The following is a 19157-nucleotide window of genomic DNA, read 5'->3' on the forward strand; positions in this document are numbered from 1 at the left end:
TTTTTCGATGCAAGGATCAGCAGGATGCTAATATTGTAGATTGATATATACATTTAATAACATTTTTTTAACTATCATGAATTGGTCTACTGGTTAAATAGGGGGCATGACCTTGATAAAATGCTAAGAAGACATGAGTTCAATCTATGTTAGCCATCTATCTAGGATTTAATGTCGTAAGAGTTTCTTTTAACACTCGGATATTCTAAGATCAAGCAAGTTGTCAAGTGAATTAGTCGAGGTACGTGTAACTGACCAGCACAAAATAAAATAGTGTGCATAACTCAACAATAATTGGCATATAAAAAAAAAATCAAAAATAAGTGTGTTCAAATATTAGCATTCGTTGACATGTGCATTAAGATTATCTAGTCTATTAATACAAAATGAAAGAGAAATAATATAGCAGAAATTTAGACGATACTAATAGAAGGATGAGTTCAATCCATGATGGTCATTTACTTAGAATTTAATATCCTACGATTTAAAAAATACTATAGAATAGAAAAAATCTTGCCAATTTTTTGGGGAATTGAAGCAGAAGCACTTCTATGAGGAGATGCACAATGGCAATCTTCTCCAAAAAAGCCTGTAAGAATAATCATACACAAGAAAGAAATTCAAAAAATGGGCATCCATAACAAAGGTCCCATGAGGCCAAACTAAGGGTTGAGCGAGTCCTTAGGCAGCACGGACACTTGGAAAAAATTTTAGGCTGAAAATTGTGTCGGTGCACATCGTATCTTTTATTTAAGTTTATTTTCAAATATAGAAAAATAAACTAAAATATTTACAAAAAAGACCAAAATTTCATAATCTATCAATTTCACTAATAGATACTGATAGACTTCATCTATCATTGATAAATTCTGAAATTTTACTGTATTTTGTAAATATTCCTAAAAATTCTTAAAAGGAAAAAAATGTGAAGTAACATGAAACTTATTAAACAAAACAAATAAAAATATGGACGGTACTTACAGCGCCTAAAGCATGTTAAAAACGTTAAATTCAAGAAATTTCCGGAGCCTTCGTGGCAATGGCAAGTGTATGAGTATGTAGCTGTTCCATCGGCCACGCAGGCTCCATTACCACACCAAACAACCCGGCAGGCTGAAACTTTAACATGAAAGCTCTTTCTTCACTTTCAATATGATATTACTGAGTTCAAGATAACAGAACGTGAAATCTAAATGTTATACAAAAGAGTAAAATTCTACATGTAGCTTAGAGAGCAACGTACAGTTTGAGAATACAAAAGGTGTATGAAGGAACCACCGTTGTTGGTGGCAGTAGAGGTGGAAGTGGAGATCCACCGCCACTTTGGAATTCGGCAGTGCCTGAAAGTTCAGTAACTATTCATATAACTCTAATTATCTATTTTCCCATAAAAAATTATTTTTCCTCTCCCCAACTTGTCTGAAAGTTGTTACCTAGTGAGCATTATTAAAATAATTGTAAGTACACGCAGCAGAGAAGTGATGAGACCCGTAATTTGTTCCATATTATAGCTAACTTTATTTTTCACAATCTTTGTTGTGCTCTTTATATTTTATTTTAATACAGAGAAACTGGACACGCCCACCATGAGAAAAGACAGTTGGTGCATTCCCGACGCAAATTATTCTTTACACCCATGAACTTAATGTATTGACAAATAATAGTCGTACACTATACCATTAAGCAATTTAGAAATAAATTAAGTTAATTTCTTCAAAAAATGGTGATTCCTTCTCGTTCATATTCCTGCAAGTCTTAGCATTGGCATGTATCCTATTCTCTCAATGGTGCAGATATCTTTATTAAAGGTAAGAACCAATCTAATCCACATTGATTTAAGAATTTTACTAAACTGTATAGCAATTTTTCTTATTCAAGACTCGATTCAATACCTTTTACCTCTAAATTCTAGGCACCGTTATATTTTATGCAATTCAATTAGTAGAATTAAACTAGATGGAGATAAATCAAAACCATCAAAATAAGGAGGCATATTACGTTATTACCATATATATGTATTGAATACGGTTAATATATAGTACAATCTGTAGTTGTGTGTTTGTGTAGGCAGAAAGAGATTCTTACCGTTGGGAAGAACACAATAGGGGAAGGTGAACAAACCAATCTGGCGTTTCCTCCAACCAAAGTTACACTCACAATCGAAACCAAGAAATGATGCATTAGATGCCTTGCAAGTTCCTTGCCCACAATTTATGACTGAGCACACGGCAGTACCTGCAAATAAAATCAGAATATTTAAAATAAAATTAAACCTCCCTAACCAACCCAAAAAAATGAACAAAAGCAAAAGCTAAAAGCATAACTAGACCCGGTACAGACAAACTCATAGAAAAAGGATTTAAATTGGTACCTTGTGATGCTGAAGAGTTCAGAATTCCACTGGTTGCAAGGAAGAACTGAAAAGAAATGAGAATGAGGATGCAGAGACTGACGCCTTCTTCCATGGTGTTTCCTGCTAAAATGACTACGAAGATTGCACTATTTAAATAGAAAGTGCCCCCCGGGTCCCCCTCCCCCTTTTTCATGCTGGTTTTTGTCAATGACCAGGATTGGTGATGTCACAACATAATGAGAACCTCTAGTACAATACACACAGACCTCACATTTAAAATTAAACATAAACCAGCAAACACAAGAACTAAATTTGAAGCTGGTTTCCGGAAAGTCTACAAAACTAATTTCATAGTGTGAGTTTCCGAGTAAAAGATAGAAAATAGTACATTTCATTGGTGCAGAAGTGAATGTCAATGGATACTTCAACTTCTTCGTAAATGATAAAGTTACATAGAATCAGTGGTTAAAGGAAGCAAAAGTTTAAAAGCTGTATAGAAGGCTGCAGATATTAATCACACCGTGACAACACAATGAATATCATAAAAACAAAATTAATAAACAAACCACTTGGCAGAAGGGAAAGTGGTGAATCTGTTATTGATCTTCATACTAGTGTGTAATTATGCAGACCCAAATTCTGAAAACCACTTCTCATGCCGTTCAATATCAGCAGCAGAAACACTTCGCTGTACTTTCTTCAATGCTTCTTCGAAGTCACACATGGCAACAGGGTCCTTTGAAATGTCATCCTTTGCCATATTTCTAATCTCATCGCGAGTTTTTCCAGCTATTTTACGTCTCATTCCATTCAAGGAAGCATCTCTGCAGACATTTGTGAGATCGTCCCCACTATATCCTTCTGTCCGACGAGCAACGTCGTCGATATTCACATCAGGAGCCACCTAAATATGAATAATCATAATTTTTTTGCATTAAATAAGTTCATTCACAGACTAAAATAGTTTAAAACATGATAAATTCAAATGAACAATCATTTGAACTTATGAAGTGATTAAAATATATTTTTAATAGACTAAGAATAAAAATTTCTTTAAGAACCACGATAAATAGTCCAATTGGTTCAAGAATTAAGCATCTCAAATTTCCCAAGGAGAAAATAATTAATATGAATAATTATGCAAGCACATTGAGTCCAACAAAGTTCTGATAGTTAATGTGAACAGGGACTTGATTTACCTCAACAGTTTTTAGATTTATTCTGATAAGTTCCTTCCTACTCTCAAAATTAGGAAGAGGAATATAAATCCGCTTTTCAAGCCTCCTCCTGAAATAGAAGCACCAATTGGAAGAAGAAATCAACGTTTACCACATAAACAATCAAATTTACTTGAATGAAGCGTGAGAAGGCATGCTAACAGAACCAACCTAAGTGCCTCATCAATGTCCCACGGGAAGTTTGTAGCAGCCAAAACCATCACTATTTTACGGCTACCATCTTCGCCTGAGGAACTATTGTTTACACCATCTACCTGAACTAAAAGTTCTGACTTTACTCTTCTGGATGATTCATGCTCACCAGAAGCCCTGAAGAAGAAAGCTTGATGTATTTATTTTTCTTAACAAAAGTTAGGAGGGAGATTGGGAGAGGGACAGGAGTAAAACTCAAGCAAAAATCCTACATAGAAAAGAAACCAAAAATCCTTTCTAATTATGTGAAGAATCTTACCCACGAGCATTACATAAAGAGTCAATTTCGTCGATAAAGATAGTACTTGGTGCATAAGCTCTTGCAAGATCAAAAAGGCACCGGACCATGCGCTCACTCTCCCCACGCCATTTTGAAGCCAAGGTGGCAGAAGATACATTGAAAAAGGTTGTCCCACACTCAGTTGCCACAGCTTTAGCAAGTAATGTCTTCCCAGTCCCAGGAGGGCCAAACATTAGGACTCCTTTCCATGGTCTCCTTATTCCCTGCAGGGAAAAAGCAGCAAGAATATGCATGACACATGGACACAGGTAACAAGCGTGACACGGGAAAACAGGCAACAAGCACACAATGGCCAACATGGTAAAAAGGAATACATCAACTTAACCTCATGCATTCTGCAGAATAAAATTTAAAGCTAGAAGAAATTTCAGGTTCAAATTCTATAAAATTCCCATTTCTCTATTAATCATTTGGCAGTAACATAATAATCCCTCCTAAAGGCCAGGTTGAATAGAACCCTAGAAATGATTGTTAATTTCCTATCGCTGAAGACTAAAGCACACATCAGCATCATATAATCCAAGCATATTAATCATCACGACACAAATATCAACACAAAGTAATGATTGGTTTGGTATTGCAGACCTATAAAGTGACTACATAGGTATCTGGTTCACTAATTCAATACCTGAAAATATTCTGGCATCCACAAGGGAAGAACAACAGCCTCCTCCAGAAGTCTTTTTGCTTCACTCAGGCCCGCAACATCATCCCATCTCACTCCTGGACTGGTTTCCAACACATCTCTTTCGAGCATAGCAGCTAGATCAGGATCAGGTCCCTCGTACTGTCCCTTCTTAGACTTTCCCTCATCCTCACCATTCTAACAATATCATTAATTAGTTTAATGATATAAACATGATCAATTACACACAATTTGAGATGGAATGCAACAAATCAATAACTCATAAAATTGAATCAATTTTTGTTATAGACTTGCGCAGCAACCTACACTTAAAACAGTTTTCAATTTTTTGTTAACAAAAATAGTTTTACAAACTGTGATCTGATGGCTTCAGTTAACATTATTGTGCTCTGAAGTTATTAATCACCAACCCATGATTTTGAGGGGAGAAGGGGAAGAAAAATTAATCATCTATGAAATAAGAAATGGATATATGAACATGTTTCCTCTGACATTTTATTCTGAATACCAGAATACTATTTTCGAAACAATTCCTAAACTGACCCTAAATCTCCTACATTTGAGAAATCAAATCAACTAAAAGGCTTAACTCTATAACTTTTACATACAAGACGAGGGTGAAACATCAACAAGATATGGAATCTCTCGGCAAACCAGCAAATGCCCCTAACTAAAGACCCATACAGATTGGAACATACAAGCAATGAACTCAAAAGAAGGCTAGATCATAAGCCTCATGCAACAAAAGAGATTCACATATGCATATGATCCAAGTTCATCATGGAGGAAAAAAGAACGGAGAATTAAATTTGGGCTCACAGAACTTACTGCAGAATCTGACTTGCTAGATTTACCAGTAGCACTAGAGCTCTTCTTTCCAGTAGTTGATGCACGGACACCAGAGTTACCACGACTTGGACCACCAGCCTTCGCACCACGAGTTGTAGTATTTGGTCTGGTGGAACCACGAGCCCAAGCCCCATCCTGTGGTGATTTCCTCATACCAACTTGACCAGCCCTTGCAGGTCTTCTACTTGAGGAGTCCCTACTTGGAGGCCTCCATACATCAGGATCATCCATGGGAGGAGCTGAAGAAGTTGGATACTCATCTAATGGTTGAAAAACAAATGATGATTTGGCATGAATTGGAGGAGAAGCTGCACGCCGACCCAAGGGTATTTCCTTGAAAGCCTTTCTCTCTGCATCTAACTGCTTCACAACTTCTATTTCCTCAGAAAGGGCTTTTTTTACATTCATCCATTTTGCACGTATTAAAGGGTCATCTACTGAACTAAGATGCCTATAATTGATAAATGAGTGAACTTGAGTGAGAACCATACTGAAAAAAAGCATAGTTAAAAACAACAAAGATTTAAGCAAAGAGGAATTCTACAGAGTTTGATCTCCCCTGTGCTAAAGTACTATCAATCATCACATTTTTTTTTTCTCTTTTTTTCATACATCTTTCACAAGTTATGGTTTTACCAAGACAATTGATCTAACTTAACTATCCTGGTAATGAACTACAAAAGCCAGGATGATTAATCCTATTTCTTCCGCTATTTCCTAATTTCAACAACAAATTTAAATAAATTCAGGACAAGCAGACGCAGGAAATTGACGACCATCCTCCCATTAAGGGTTTTCGACTACCCAAAATAAGAAGAAACGATATCCTATACATACACATAAAACGTTCGTCATTCTAATGCTCAAAAACAATACTCCCTAGAATTAACCACCTCCACATTATCTGATACTTCCGCATAATAACAAAACAATTAATTTTTTTCCGATATTACTGCACAATGCTTCCCAATTACTCGCAGCAGACCGAAAAAAGTCAAATCGCATCAATCTAACTTTGCAAGAGAGTGAAAAGAAAGATACAGTAAGAGGCAGGCAAGATGCACCGAATTATCGGCGATAAAATGATCGAAACAACAGAAAAGATCGAAAACCAAGCTCAAACGAAAATGTGTAGTTCTACTACATATGAAATTGGTAAAGCCAGACGGAAGAGAGAAATTACTTGTTGATCTGAGCTATAACACCGTCAAAGAAGATTATCGAAGTGTCATACAGCCCCTCAAGAGCGTATTCCCTCGCCAATTTCAGATGGTCCTGAAAGCCCACCAGTGTATTGCTCCCCATTCTCTCTCAATCTGTGGCTATCTCTCTCTCTAACTGGCAACTCCTAAAGAAAATCCTTCAACTCATGTAAATGTAGAACAAAGAAAGCTCCAGAGTGCGTCTCTCTCTCTCTTCTTTCTCACTCTAGAAGTCGATGAAGCGAACGATGACAGAGACCTATGAGCTTTCAGAGTCCAAGGAATGAGAAATCGGGGAAGAAGATCAAAATTACTGAAATAACCTTGGGCTTCTTTATGGAAGAAAGGTCCATTATTCGCTTTGCCTTTAGGAAAGGTTTGTTAGAACCGTTAACGAATGTAGGGCCGCCCAGTGAATTTTGAAGTTAAAAGTTGGGCCAAAGTGGGCCCACTAAAATTTGAAGTTAAAATTTTTTGGGCCAAAATGGGCCCACTTTCATTAATAGCCAATCAACTTAGCCACTTTTTTCTAAAACTAAATTATATGATTTATACTTTAATTGCTTGCATTAAATTTTGAAAAATGAAGTTTCTCATGTATTTCCTTAATTTTTTTTAGGTAAGAAGATAATTCATTAATTAGTTGAAACACCCAACGAGCTAAATATTGGAGCATTCAAATAAGGACAAACTCATGGAGGGACTATCCACCATACTCCCCTCTCCGCATTAGTCACAACTCAACCTGCTAACTTGTGAGTAACCACATTCAAAGATCAAGATATAAATTCAAAATAATGTAATATATGTGAGTAGTATCATCCTTTTTTATCTCTAGAATAATGCTCTAGAACGGGAAATTAGATTGTTAGCATGAATGGCCTTGACTATAACTTGGGAATCATATTCAAACTAAAATGTTATAAAAACCATTTCATGCGCCAGCTACAAGTTGTGAAGTAGTGTCATAGCCTCTATTGTCCATACATCCACACTACTATCTAGACACTTTGACAAAGCCACCACAAGACCTCAAAAATCACAAATGGTCATGCCTAGACCCGTTTCGATTGACAAGCAACACAATGCATCCATGTTCCATTTGAGCAAATTAAGAGCATCAGAAATCCCTCGGGCTCGACAGATTCAAGGCTCGATGTAGAAACTTGGCTTGATGAAAATTCCAAATATAGCCAACAATCTACCTTCAGATCAATCTGCTCAATTGATAGGTGGTGATTTATAATTTTTATGTATCCTAGTCATATAGTTTAAATATATTACTGAATAAACAAGAGAAAAGGCATGGTAATTAAATATGGAAAGTAAAGGAGAGAAGACAAATTTATATAAACAAAAGAGTCGTGAGAATGTGATTGATGTTTTGGGTCACATCTCAATAAATATTATTACACAATTCTAACCTTTTTTTTAAGCCAAAAGGGCGGGAAAGACTGAAGCTTTTATTCAAATGCAACAAGTTGAATCTCTAATCAACTTTTTCATAAATCTCATCACTGTACCATTCCAGCACTGCACAACTCTTCCAAACCTTTCCTCAACCTCTCTGCAGCAGCTCGACAATCGTCCTCCACCAGACCTCCGAACGAGATCCTGACATTCCCTGGTGATCCACACGCAGATCCAGGGATCACGACTATCCCGTGTCGACGAGCGAGCCAAAGAACGACTTGATGATCGTCAACGAACTCGTCGGGGAGCTTAGCCCATAGGTATATGGCACCCTCCCCTCCTTTTACAGCATCTTGTCCAAGAGGGGAGAGTGCTTGTAGAATGATATCTCTACACTTGACAAGGTCTTTTACTTGCTCTGTGACCCACTCTGGGCCTAGCTTCAGAGAGTTAAGAGCAAGGTGTTGTGATAATATAGAAGCACAAATGGGAATGTTATCTTGAACTTTTAGAAGTTGGTCTGCAAAGCCTTCAACTTCTGTAGGGTATGCTATCTGCTTGCATATTTCAATCATCAGTTACGACTACATGAAAATTTATGAACAGATACGAGAGAGAGAGTGAGAATGATTGATGAGTCGAGAACACGTAACTTACATATCCAATTCTCCATCCCATCATTCCATAAGCTTTTGAAAAGGAGAATATATTGACAATATGATTCCCTTCCACACAACAGTGTTTTAAGCCATCAAACATGAAGTACCTGCAACAACAAATTTCAAGAACTCAGAAACCTATTGGCTATTGCTGTTTCCTTCAGTCCTCCATTCCAAAACAAGTTTTAAAACCAATTCTCTGGTTCTAATTTGCTAACAGATTTTTTTAAATTTATTTATTTATCAATCTCCATTGCCTTGTGGGTCAAGGTTCCTACACACACACACACAATGTTTGTATGACGAAATGAAAAGGAACTGCAAACTTTAATGAACTTACTCATAGGTATTATCCACAACAAGCCAAGATCCAGCCTGTTGGCAAATAGATGCTAATCTCTATGCAAGTCCCCAAAAAAGCAGCAAAAAGTTGATTCAGGTAACATATAAAAGAGGAAATTCAAAAGAGAGAAAAAGAAGACGGAAAGGAAAATTGAAGGCATGTGAAAACATATTGATAGCAGGAGTAACAGGGAGATGAGAGTCAGAAACCTTGAGAAGAGGTTGTGGAATATAGGTACCAGATGGATTCCCAGGATTAACGACAGTGACGAGTTTAGGGGTCGGTTTCACTTCAGACAGTGTTTTCTCTAACCAATCTGAAAACCGAAATATGAACAAGCTATGAGTCGAACAGCAGATAGATCACCACAAAAGGATGATATATAATCTGATTATGTTAAAGCAAGGAAAAAGTAATGTCCTTGACAACAATATATGATTCACGTATAGAAACAAAACTAGTACATGAGCACATTTCACCAAAATGCAACCAGCAATTTAAAGTATGCCGGAACTTTAAGCATAGTATTGCCCTCTATAGTAAACACATGAAAGAAGATTTTCATCCAACAATACTATGTGAATAATAAATATATTTACTCGGTGTAAGCGCATAAGAGAGTTATATTCTTCAGAATTCTGATCAAGAAAGAAGAGAACTATGGTCTTAATTCTCACATCCCAACTAGAAGATTCTCACTTTTTCTTCTTGTATTAGGTCTGAGCTATTTTGTAACTTGACACACAACACTACATCAGCTAAAGACCCTTTTGTAAACCTTTGCAGGTCATCTAAAAAAGAATTAAAACTAACATCTACCAAGTCAACAGCTGAACTTAAGATCTCTTTTTGTAATAATAAATAGATGTTTTAAAATTCTGCTGAGCAGATATGCAGAAGATAGACTTTCTAGTTCCAGTTTCAAACTAGACTAACATCCACATCACCCATAAGAGCAGAAGTTGCAAGTACTTTTTTTTTTTTTTTTCCCATAATATCCACATGTTTTTCTAAATAATAAGAGCAATGAAAGAACAAAGGGCAAGGGTCATAAGAAAGGGCTAAAGACATAACGCTTACGGATTGAATGAAGTCATGGCTATGTATATGTAATCAACCTGTAATACTAACCTGGGTCCGGATGAAGTGTTTTCGGGTCACCAGGACCTACCAATATATTTGTGACACCAGTCATTTGAAAAGACATGTAGGCATTGAAGTAATATGGAGCAAACATAACCACAGAATCCCCAGCATCACACAATGTAAGAACGAGATTCACGAATGCCTGCAGTAAAATCAGCACAACATTTTACTATAAGAATAAAATCGACAAAAGTAGTCAACATAAGAAAGTGTTCCAAAAAGACGGCTAATAATATATGCAAGCAAAGCAATTATGCATTTATCTTCATGAATGGAGCCTTTTCTCCTTCGTACTTCTATCCAATGAATGGTATGATGTCTAACAGATACGTAATGCTGAAGCTTAAGCTGGGCATTCTTGCCAGTTTTGATTCACTATTATAAACAATTTCAAATGATTTGCACTGTCATCACCTGATTTGCGCCGGCTGTAACCATCACAGAGGACTTGTACAGTTTATTTTCCTCATTCAACTGCAAAACAAAAAACAAGGATTTAGTAATTCCATGACTGTCCAGCTCCATAATATAAACAAGAATCCAATTTCAGAGAAAGAACAATCCTGTTATGTTAAAGACTAAGAAGATATTGATATGAAAAATACACAAAAGTCGATCATTTCAAGATTTCAGAAACCAAACAAAAAGTTGAGCAAAGCAAAAGCCAGTAAGGTGAATACAAATATGAACAACTAAATGTTGAAGCAAACCATCTGGAGAAAGAGATAAAAGAAAAATGACTTCATGTAGTAAACTCATGCATACAGGATAGGATGCGGTCACAAAAAGGGCTATAAAAGGCAAGGAGAATTTTCCAAGAGTAAAAGGCTGTATAGCAGCAGCCTACACTTGATCTTAGCCAGAAGGCTGAGAAAGGTATAGCAGCAGCCTAGACCCTGTAAACTAGAATGTATTACGAATGAGAGACGTGAAATTAACATTACTGTATGTTATCCATTTCAGTTAACTTGGCACCGAAACTGGCCAGGAGTCTGCAATGGTGATCATTTTTACCTATAAAAGAAGTTTGAACCCTCTTTTGTACATTCCTTCTATAATATCACAAGGAAGTTAAATATGTGACATTAGTACATATCATTTGAACCATTGAAAATATAAATAGATCGAAAGTAAATCGCTATAAAGGGCTCAAAATTTTCATCAAAAATCAATTAACTGTTGTCAGTTTTGTTAAACTAGAAAGACCAATTCAAGAGGCTAAATGACTTCAAGTGATCCAATTAACTGTAAATACTGGATTGTTGATTAATATATTCAGCATTCGGCACTTAATTCTCCTTCATTGTTACAATCTTCTTTGTATCCAATAAAAAATTTGCATCGACTCTTCTGAGTATTAACATCAACTTCCTATGATGAACTCAGGGAATGTACTACCAAATCCTTGAAATCATTCATCAACAATAAATAGAGCATGTATATATACCTTTCTTTTCAGCGCCTCTCTCAGCTCCGGGATACCTTCATCAGCCCCATAGCGACTGACTGAAGGCTCCCAAACAAGCTCTGCAGCCTTCTTCAGTGCCTGTTGGGGAGGTTGCCAATATACCACTCCCTATAGCATGTTATAATGAGAAACTTTAAGTACCGGATAAAAGCAGCAAGAACTTGAAGGTTGCTTCTGTAAGAACTGTTAATTTGGGTTCAAAGACCGTAACAGTATAATAGTTCAGTTTAAAGTTTTGCAAATAACATCTGAAATGAATTACAAAAGTTAATTTCTCCTTTTACTTTTTATTCCAGTTTGGTGGATAACATAACGATTGGTCACAAGTCACAAGAAACATGAGGCAAAAGAAAAAACTGAATAATGCAAATACTATTTAATATAGAAGAAAAAGAAAAACATATATCCGTTTCTAGGAGAATAAAGTTTCCAGAAACCATTTTTTTAATAACTTTTCAAAATAACATTTTCATTAAAGTTCACCTCTGTTCAAAATCTGCATCCAATGGTTTTCCAACCCCAATAAACAAAAAGAAGATTCTCCTTGTACAACACAAAAGACCATATAAAAATACACTATACATGGCCATTAACCCCATGGCAGCATTGAAAAACCAACACACGCCCTTTTAACTCGCTTTATGAAACCCCCTCATCATCATAACTCATAACAAGTAACTGAAATGAAACTCTCACCTGGGCAAGTGACAAAACATTTTTACTTCCCCTGACTATTTCTTGAATCTGCAAAAGATATCACCATCAATTATTCAATAAGAATCCATCACTCTGACCAAGATATAACCACGATGCCGATTTAGACAGACTAATACATGTCTAAAATGTCAATCCGAGCATAGTTTAGTGATAAAGAGACTAATTATCATTACAAATATGGATGGTTCGATTCTTAAAACAAATATACACACCAAAAGAGAAGGGGGATTAAAACAGCAATCTAATTATAGTAAGATAAGGCTCGAATACCTTAACCATGATAGGCATCTCGGTCTCCAATGCCCTTCTCGCAAGTCTTCCATAGGAACCCATTTCCCAATCCTCCTTACCACACCAATCCCAACAGCTTCAATCCCCCAAAAAAGACTCAACTTAAAAGTTACACTACTTTACTCACCGATCTCGAACCCCTAAAAGAACCCAGATTCTGAAACTTTAATAGAAACTCAAACAAATTAAAAAATAGATGATTAGTAGCCCTTTTCCCCCAAGACCCACCAACCCAAACTCGATTTTGGGGGAAAAAGAAAGACTTCTTTTATATGAAAGTATCGGGATAGGCACGCGTTGAAGGACGCCAATGTAGTAATAATAACATATGATTCTCGTCAAAGATAAGGCAAAAAAAAGCCAAAAGACTTTTGATCTCTTACAATACACGCCATTACGAACTTTTGTGCGTTACTTTGACTTCTCTGGCTCGCTGGCTCATGGCCTTTGTCCGTTTTCACCCCAGAATATTGCCAAATTTCGTCCTCTAAGCTCAAAATTTTACACGCGCCTCACAATTAGGAGGACCCCATGTGAAGAAAGTCCTATTTCCACCCTCCCACCGAACCGCTCAGAATGAAAATCCAGTAAAATGGGGAAAGGAGAAGAACCCTTTTGGTTAAGATAAATAAACCCATAAAACAATACAAACCCAAGTTTTGTTGTGCTATTTTGACTCTGGAAAGCTTGATTTTCCCGTTTTGATTGGACAATATGATAACTTTACGAGAAAGGAGAGAAATTTTGGGCATTATGATATTGGGTTCCTTTTAATTACAGAATTCTTGGACGGCATAGACAAAAAGTCTTGCTGTGGCTGGAGGTTGGACCCAAATTGAAAAATGAATAACTTTTTTTCTCTCTCTTTTTCTTTGTCAGTGTCTGAGAGATGACAAAGGAGTACTGATACTCTCTCTGTCTATTTGCATCGCTGACTTTGATAAATTCATGGAACCGAAAATGGACCACTCATCTCATTTTTCATCATTTTTTTCAACAGATTTCTACCAAGTATTCAAACTTCAAAGTACCAAGTACTTATGCTTTTGTATACAGATTTTAAATTCATTCTTGGTTCTTTTTATGAAGGTTTTTTCTTTTCTTTTTCTTTTTCTTTTTTCTTTTTTTTTTTTTGTTAAATTATGCAAAATTTCCCACTTGTGATTGATTTCAACCATGTGCCGCTAATCTGAAAAGTTTCATTTTTAAAAGCGTAAGGCTAATTATTAATGGTATAGTAATATTTTTTTAAAAAAATGGTAAAATATAGTAAAATCTATTCAGGATAAATTCTCGTTAACAATATGGTCTATTGTTGATAAATTCTTATATTTAAATTCTGTTATATCTATAAATTCTTTTGCATTATGTTATATCTACTCATACTTTTGGTCCAATTATTATACTTGCAACTGTTCTAAATTTACTGAGGGTTGTTCAATGTAATGCCAAAGCCCACGAGGTAGGCTCAAGTCCATAGGAAGACAAAATGAGGCATAAGGAACGCACACTAAAAGTCAATGTCTTGAGGTTTTGACCGACCAGCCGAGTCAGTAAATAATGATGAGAAAATAATCGAGATGCTCTGATTCTGGCACCCTGCAACCTCGAGATTGGAAACAAACCTGACTTTGTCAATGTTACACATAAACCAGAGGTAAGTGTTGGAGGAAATGCATATAAATAGTCTTACTTGAAGACCCCCAAGGGGAGAGAGTACATAATCTTCAAATGAGAGTATTCTTCTTACTTCTTGTGTGTTTAGTCGAACTATACTCCCTATACTAATTTAGGCATCGAAGTGTGGTAGGCTCAGCACCACACCAGTACAAAGATCTCTTACACAGGTCAACTCGAAACAACTTGAGACTAGTCTGGGAGAAGTAGGGGAAATGTCAAGCTCACAAGGGTCCTGCAAAGTCATCCAGTGCAAATGAGATTTGAGTACTAATAAACTTATTTTTTAAAAATACCTTTGAAGAGTTTTCCAAGTATAAAAATAAGATCAAATTGCAAATTTGATCTTTATGATTCGGAGAAAATAAGAATTTAGTTCTTATGACTTATAATTAAAATTTAGTTTTTATGATCTGATAAAAAAAAACTCATAAATAGTCCTAACTATTTATGAGTTTTTTTTTTTATCAAAGCATAGAGACTATTCATAAAGTTTTACCGACTCATAAAAACTAAATTCTAACCTTTAAAATCATAGAGACTAAACTCTAACTTTTTTTTTAAGCCATAAGGATCAAATTTACAATTTAACTTAAAAAGAAACAATGACAACTAATGTGTAAAACTTTAAAGACATGAGTGACACAACTTATGTCAAAGTGAGCTTACCTTAACGATAATTTAGATGCATTTCTTCCCTTAAATTGGAGGTTCAATCTCTCTTCCATCATTTTAACGGGGAAAAACTCCAAAATATTTGTTTGAAAACCATTTCAAAGCTTAAATATTTTACACCCAACTTGAGTATCTTGTACAATGTTTTTTTTTTTTTTTTTAAAGTAAAACCGATGTGGTAGAGATTCCAACTTCGAACATAAAGAAGAAAAAGAAAGAAAATGGTTGTTCATCTGGTTCGATATGTTGCATAAATTTGATCGCATTTTTATTCAAGTACAAATTTGATCGCATCTTATATTGGGAATGACTTTGGGCTTTGGGCTAATAACAAAAGAAAAAAATGAGAGTTTTTAACCGTTTTTTAACCATTTATTTAAATTAATTCCAAGAATTAGTTAGCGAAAAATTAATTCTTCAATTAATTGTAAAATGGTTTTTATTTAATACTTCAATTAATTCTAAAAATGATTTTTATTTTTCAATTATTTTTCCTTTAAAAAGGGTTCTTCATTTTTTAAAAAAAGAGAGAGAAAATTTTACCTTTTCTTCTTCTTCATGTTTTCCTCTCTTCTAAATCTACTATTTTCTTAACAATTTTTCATCGATTCCAACTCGTTCTCCAACGCGTGCATGTCAAAGATCGGGACTTGTGTTAACCTTGGGGAGCAACCAGCTTTGACGATTTAGCAACGAGGTCGTCGATCTTGCTCAAGGTAGTGGGTTTATCCACGGCACAACGGTCGACATTTGGTTCCAACAATTTGAAAGCAAGATCGGTCACTGTCAATTTAGATGTTGATGATAGTGATATCTTCTTGATTTGATTCAAATATGTTAAAAATAATTTGATTGGTGGTTTGTTCCACCAAATTCGATTTTTTTCATATGGTATTTTCTATTTTATGAATACATTTATGTTGTTGACTAATTGAAGGCGTTTCCACTCCTAATCTCTATGTTTCATTGATGGCTTCCGTTTAGCTTGAACATGATTAATGGGTGTGCTTTACTTATATTTCGAACCTTACATTTTAGAACGAATCTTTCAAAATTAGAATGTGATCATAATTTTATTAATCCTTATAAATGAATTTCATTTTATACTTACTTTTGAAATGGTGTGTAGACTAAGTCATCCAACTGAAGGCATGATTTGAGAATTTAGGAGAGAGCTCAACATATTGATTTTTCACTTTAGTTGAGTAAATTAGTAGACTAATTAACGTTGGTTGCTAGACATGCTTGTGTTTTTGGGAAATGTAAGTGAACACTACATAAAATATATAGTGTGGGTCTAGTAGTTGTTGATTGTTAAATATGATGGCTTTAAGGTGAAGATATTTTGATCGCATCCAGTTTTTAAATTTCAGACTATTGTCAATTTGGATGATATTCAATTTGCATGATGATGGTAATAAAATTTTCTTGATTTGATTAAAATCTTGATTCAAATCTAAAATCATCGAGTTTTCTTTTGTTGATTTTAAAGGACTTTAATATACGTTGAATTTCCTATATTTTTAATCTCAACGACATATATTTCAAATTTTTATATAAAGTATGAGAATTTGACAATTTTATTTAATTGTTATATTTGAGCATGTATTCAATATATATTTGAGTATTTCGTAATATCATGATATGTGCAATAAGAAAATAATCTTATTATTGTCATTGTATTACTTTTCATATCCTAAATGGGATGTTACTGTGATCTACTTGAACAAGTCATTATTATCATGTTATCATGAATGGAAATAACATTTCATGTGTTTTATATTTGACAAAAGTTTATGCATGATTAAATTATTATATTTGGCCATTAGATTTCATGAAGTTGAAAAGTATTATTATTACTTTTAAATTGAATTTGGCCTTATAAACATTATTTTGACTATCACCTAGTTTGCTGTAGTATGAAAATATGTAAATTCCATCAATTTTATGTGGAAGCTTGTAGAATTGATTGTAATTTAAGATATTGTCTAAGCTATAAAATATGTGGATATTTTATAAGGACTTTTCATACGTATATAAGTTATAGCAACTATCTCCGTTCGTATGAAACTTTTGGGGTCAAACCAGAAAGCAAAGCAATGAGGGCTTATGTCCAAAGTAGATACAGTATCATACTATTGTGAAGATATTTAGAGAGTTGTTATCCCTGGTAAGTGGTATCAGAGTCGTCCCTAGTTTTGTCATGTTGATATTGTTGGGTTTTATATCCTAAAAACTCGCAGTTTGTAAAATAATAAATATTTTCTATTATCAATATACTTGTTATTGATCTCATAAATCGCATGAAAGTCTAAATCCAATAAACTAAGACTCATGACTATTGTATGAGTACTTGAACTTTATGTGGAGACATAAGAGTGGATCAGGTTCGAGTAAATAGTCAAAATGATCTATGGTATATGAATGAGGTTGGGTACCTTATTCTGGTAACACTATTGGATGCGGCCTACTCTGTAGTTGTTACAAAAAGTTGTAAAGTGCTACATACGATGTGATCCTAATTCGTACATTGTATGACATGAGGAGTGGGGGCGTCCTATGCAATGAGTTTGCATAAGATCAGGACTAAGAAATAAGTCACTCTTACTTTATAACGTTGTTTACTGTTTAAGACTGCCTATTTCACCTAGATGACCTAGGTAACTCGATCTTAATCCTGAGCTAACTATGAACTCTTGTTTATTTGGGATTGCCCTTAGATTTGCATAGTTGAGAGTTGGCTCAACAGCGCCGACTCAATAAGACTCCCATTTCAGGGGTAAGACTGAATAGATAGTTGGGGACATAGGGTGCAAGACGGAGTTCACACCTACCCGGTTTAGGGAGAAAGGTTGTTCTCTCAAGTACTGAATCCAGGTCGAACAAGGGGCCCTACCCTCTCACTAGGCTAAGAGAGTTTGGCTTGGTGATTGGATCACAAACCAGTTGTTCATTAGAGGATCAGTAAGGACTTGAGGAATAACACGTAATCTCGAGGGTAAAACAAATATTTGACCCTGCTCAGATAAATTATACCACCACAGAGAAAGAACTCCTGGCTGTGATTTTTGCGTTGGAGAAATTCAAGGCATATCTGTTGGGAACCAAGGTACTCATTCACACTGATCACTCGGCAATCAAATATTTAATGACAAAGAAGGACGCAAAGCCAAGGTTGATCAGATAGGCTCTCCTCCTTCAAGAATTTGATATCAAGATAATTGATCGGAAGGGGACAGAGAATCAAGTTGCGGATCACTTGTCCATACTGGAAAATCCCGAGGTTGACCTCAATGAATTTGAGGTGAGTATCGTGTTCCCGGATGAGCAGTTGTTCCACATAGAAGAATTTCCCTGATATGCGAACATTGTTAATTATTTGGTTTGTGAACAATTTCCTGAAGATTACATCTACCATCAACAGAAGAAGCTCAAACATGAATGCAAACATTATTATTGTGATGAGTCAAATCTGTATAAAAGAGGTGCAGACCAAATCATTCGATTATGCGTACCAAATGTTGCTCAACAATGCATATTGTCACAATGCCACGACTCACCATATGGTGGGCACTTTGAAGGGCAATGCATTGCGGCCAAAATTTTGCAAAGTGGATTCTTTTGGCCTTCATTATTCAAAGATGCGGTTGACTACGCAATGAAATGTGATCGGTGTCAACGCACAGACAACATTTCATGGAAGAACGCAATGCCAATGAACACTATCTTGGAGCTGGAATTATTCGACGTATGGGGGATTGATTTTATGGGGCCATTGCCTCATTCGCATGGCAAGCACTATATTTAATTGGTCGTCGATTATGTCTCCAAGTGGGTAGAGGCAATAGTATGCGCTGTAAATGATGCAGCGGTAGTGTCCCAGTTCCTCAAGAGAAATATTTTCACTCGTTTTGACATTTCCCATGCCATCATAAGTGATGAAGGATCACACTTTGTCAATCACAATATCAAGGAGCTGCTGCGCAA

At 35.5% G+C, this 19157-nt stretch overlaps 3 protein-coding genes across 3 annotated transcripts; all 3 read right to left on the reverse strand.

Annotated features, from left to right (window-relative positions):
* Positions 1-350: 350 nt before the first annotated feature.
* LOC120086904 lies at positions 351-2577 on the reverse strand. Its single transcript, XM_039043717.1, has 3 exons — positions 2372-2577; positions 2086-2235; positions 351-1340 (listed from the first exon to the last, which is right to left on the reverse strand). The coding sequence occupies exons 1-3, from the start codon at positions 2544-2546 to the stop codon at positions 1228-1230; spliced, it is 438 nt and encodes a 145-aa protein (XP_038899645.1). The 5' UTR covers positions 2547-2577; the 3' UTR covers positions 351-1227.
* Positions 2578-2721: 144 nt separating this feature from the next.
* Positions 2722-7058, reverse strand: LOC120086903 (katanin p60 ATPase-containing subunit A1). The gene is made up of 7 exons (XM_039043716.1): positions 6763-7058; positions 5559-6030; positions 4713-4907; positions 4043-4287; positions 3742-3900; positions 3553-3640; positions 2722-3257 (listed from the first exon to the last, which is right to left on the reverse strand). Exons 1-7 carry the CDS (start codon positions 6882-6884, stop codon positions 2976-2978), a joined length of 1563 nt encoding a protein of 520 aa, XP_038899644.1. The 5' UTR covers positions 6885-7058; the 3' UTR covers positions 2722-2975.
* A 1041-nt stretch (positions 7059-8099) lies between these two features.
* LOC120087007 (aromatic aminotransferase ISS1) lies at positions 8100-13463 on the reverse strand. The gene is made up of 9 exons (XM_039043849.1): positions 12798-13463; positions 12507-12554; positions 11790-11918; positions 10757-10816; positions 10328-10484; positions 9406-9512; positions 9194-9252; positions 8852-8960; positions 8100-8748 (listed from the first exon to the last, which is right to left on the reverse strand). Exons 1-9 carry the CDS (start codon positions 12858-12860, stop codon positions 8296-8298), a joined length of 1185 nt encoding a protein of 394 aa, XP_038899777.1. The 5' UTR covers positions 12861-13463; the 3' UTR covers positions 8100-8295.
* Positions 13464-19157: the final 5694 nt, after the last annotated feature.

Source organism: Benincasa hispida, chromosome 9 (genome assembly GCF_009727055.1).
Source record: "Benincasa hispida cultivar B227 chromosome 9, ASM972705v1, whole genome shotgun sequence".
Classification (NCBI taxonomy): domain Eukaryota; kingdom Viridiplantae; phylum Streptophyta; class Magnoliopsida; order Cucurbitales; family Cucurbitaceae; genus Benincasa; species Benincasa hispida.

What these genes read in the sequence shown, in the direction of transcription:
- LOC120086904 (XM_039043717.1), bottom strand. Translation starts at nt 2,546, where the DNA reads ATGAAAAAGGGGGAGGGGGACCCGGGGGGCACTTTCTATTTAAATAGT. An exon ending in GAACTCTTCAGCATCACAAG is followed by an intron (nt 2,236 to 2,371) that starts GTACCAATTTAA and finishes TTTTATTTGCAG; the next exon opens with GTACTGCCGTGTGCTCAGTC. An exon ending in CTATTGTGTTCTTCCCAACG is followed by an intron (nt 1,341 to 2,085) that starts GTAAGAATCTCT and finishes CTGAACTTTCAG; the next exon opens with GCACTGCCGAATTCCAAAGT.
- LOC120086903 (XM_039043716.1), bottom strand. Translation starts at nt 6,884, where the DNA reads ATGGGGAGCAATACACTGGTGGGCTTTCAGGACCATCTGAAATTGGCG. An exon ending in GGATGCCAGAATATTTTCAG is followed by an intron (nt 4,288 to 4,712) that starts GTATTGAATTAG and finishes TTTTCCCTGCAG; the next exon opens with GGAATAAGGAGACCATGGAA. An exon ending in TCTTTATGTAATGCTCGTGG is followed by an intron (nt 3,901 to 4,042) that starts GTAAGATTCTTC and finishes TTTCTTCTTCAG; the next exon opens with GGCTTCTGGTGAGCATGAAT.
- LOC120087007 (XM_039043849.1), bottom strand. Translation starts at nt 12,860, where the DNA reads ATGGGTTCCTATGGAAGACTTGCGAGAAGGGCATTGGAGACCGAGATG. An exon ending in ATGTTTTGTCACTTGCCCAG is followed by an intron (nt 11,919 to 12,506) that starts GTGAGAGTTTCA and finishes AACATGCTATAG; the next exon opens with GGAGTGGTATATTGGCAACC. An exon ending in TTCCACAACCTCTTCTCAAG is followed by an intron (nt 9,253 to 9,405) that starts GTTTCTGACTCT and finishes GGACTTGCATAG; the next exon opens with AGATTAGCATCTATTTGCCA.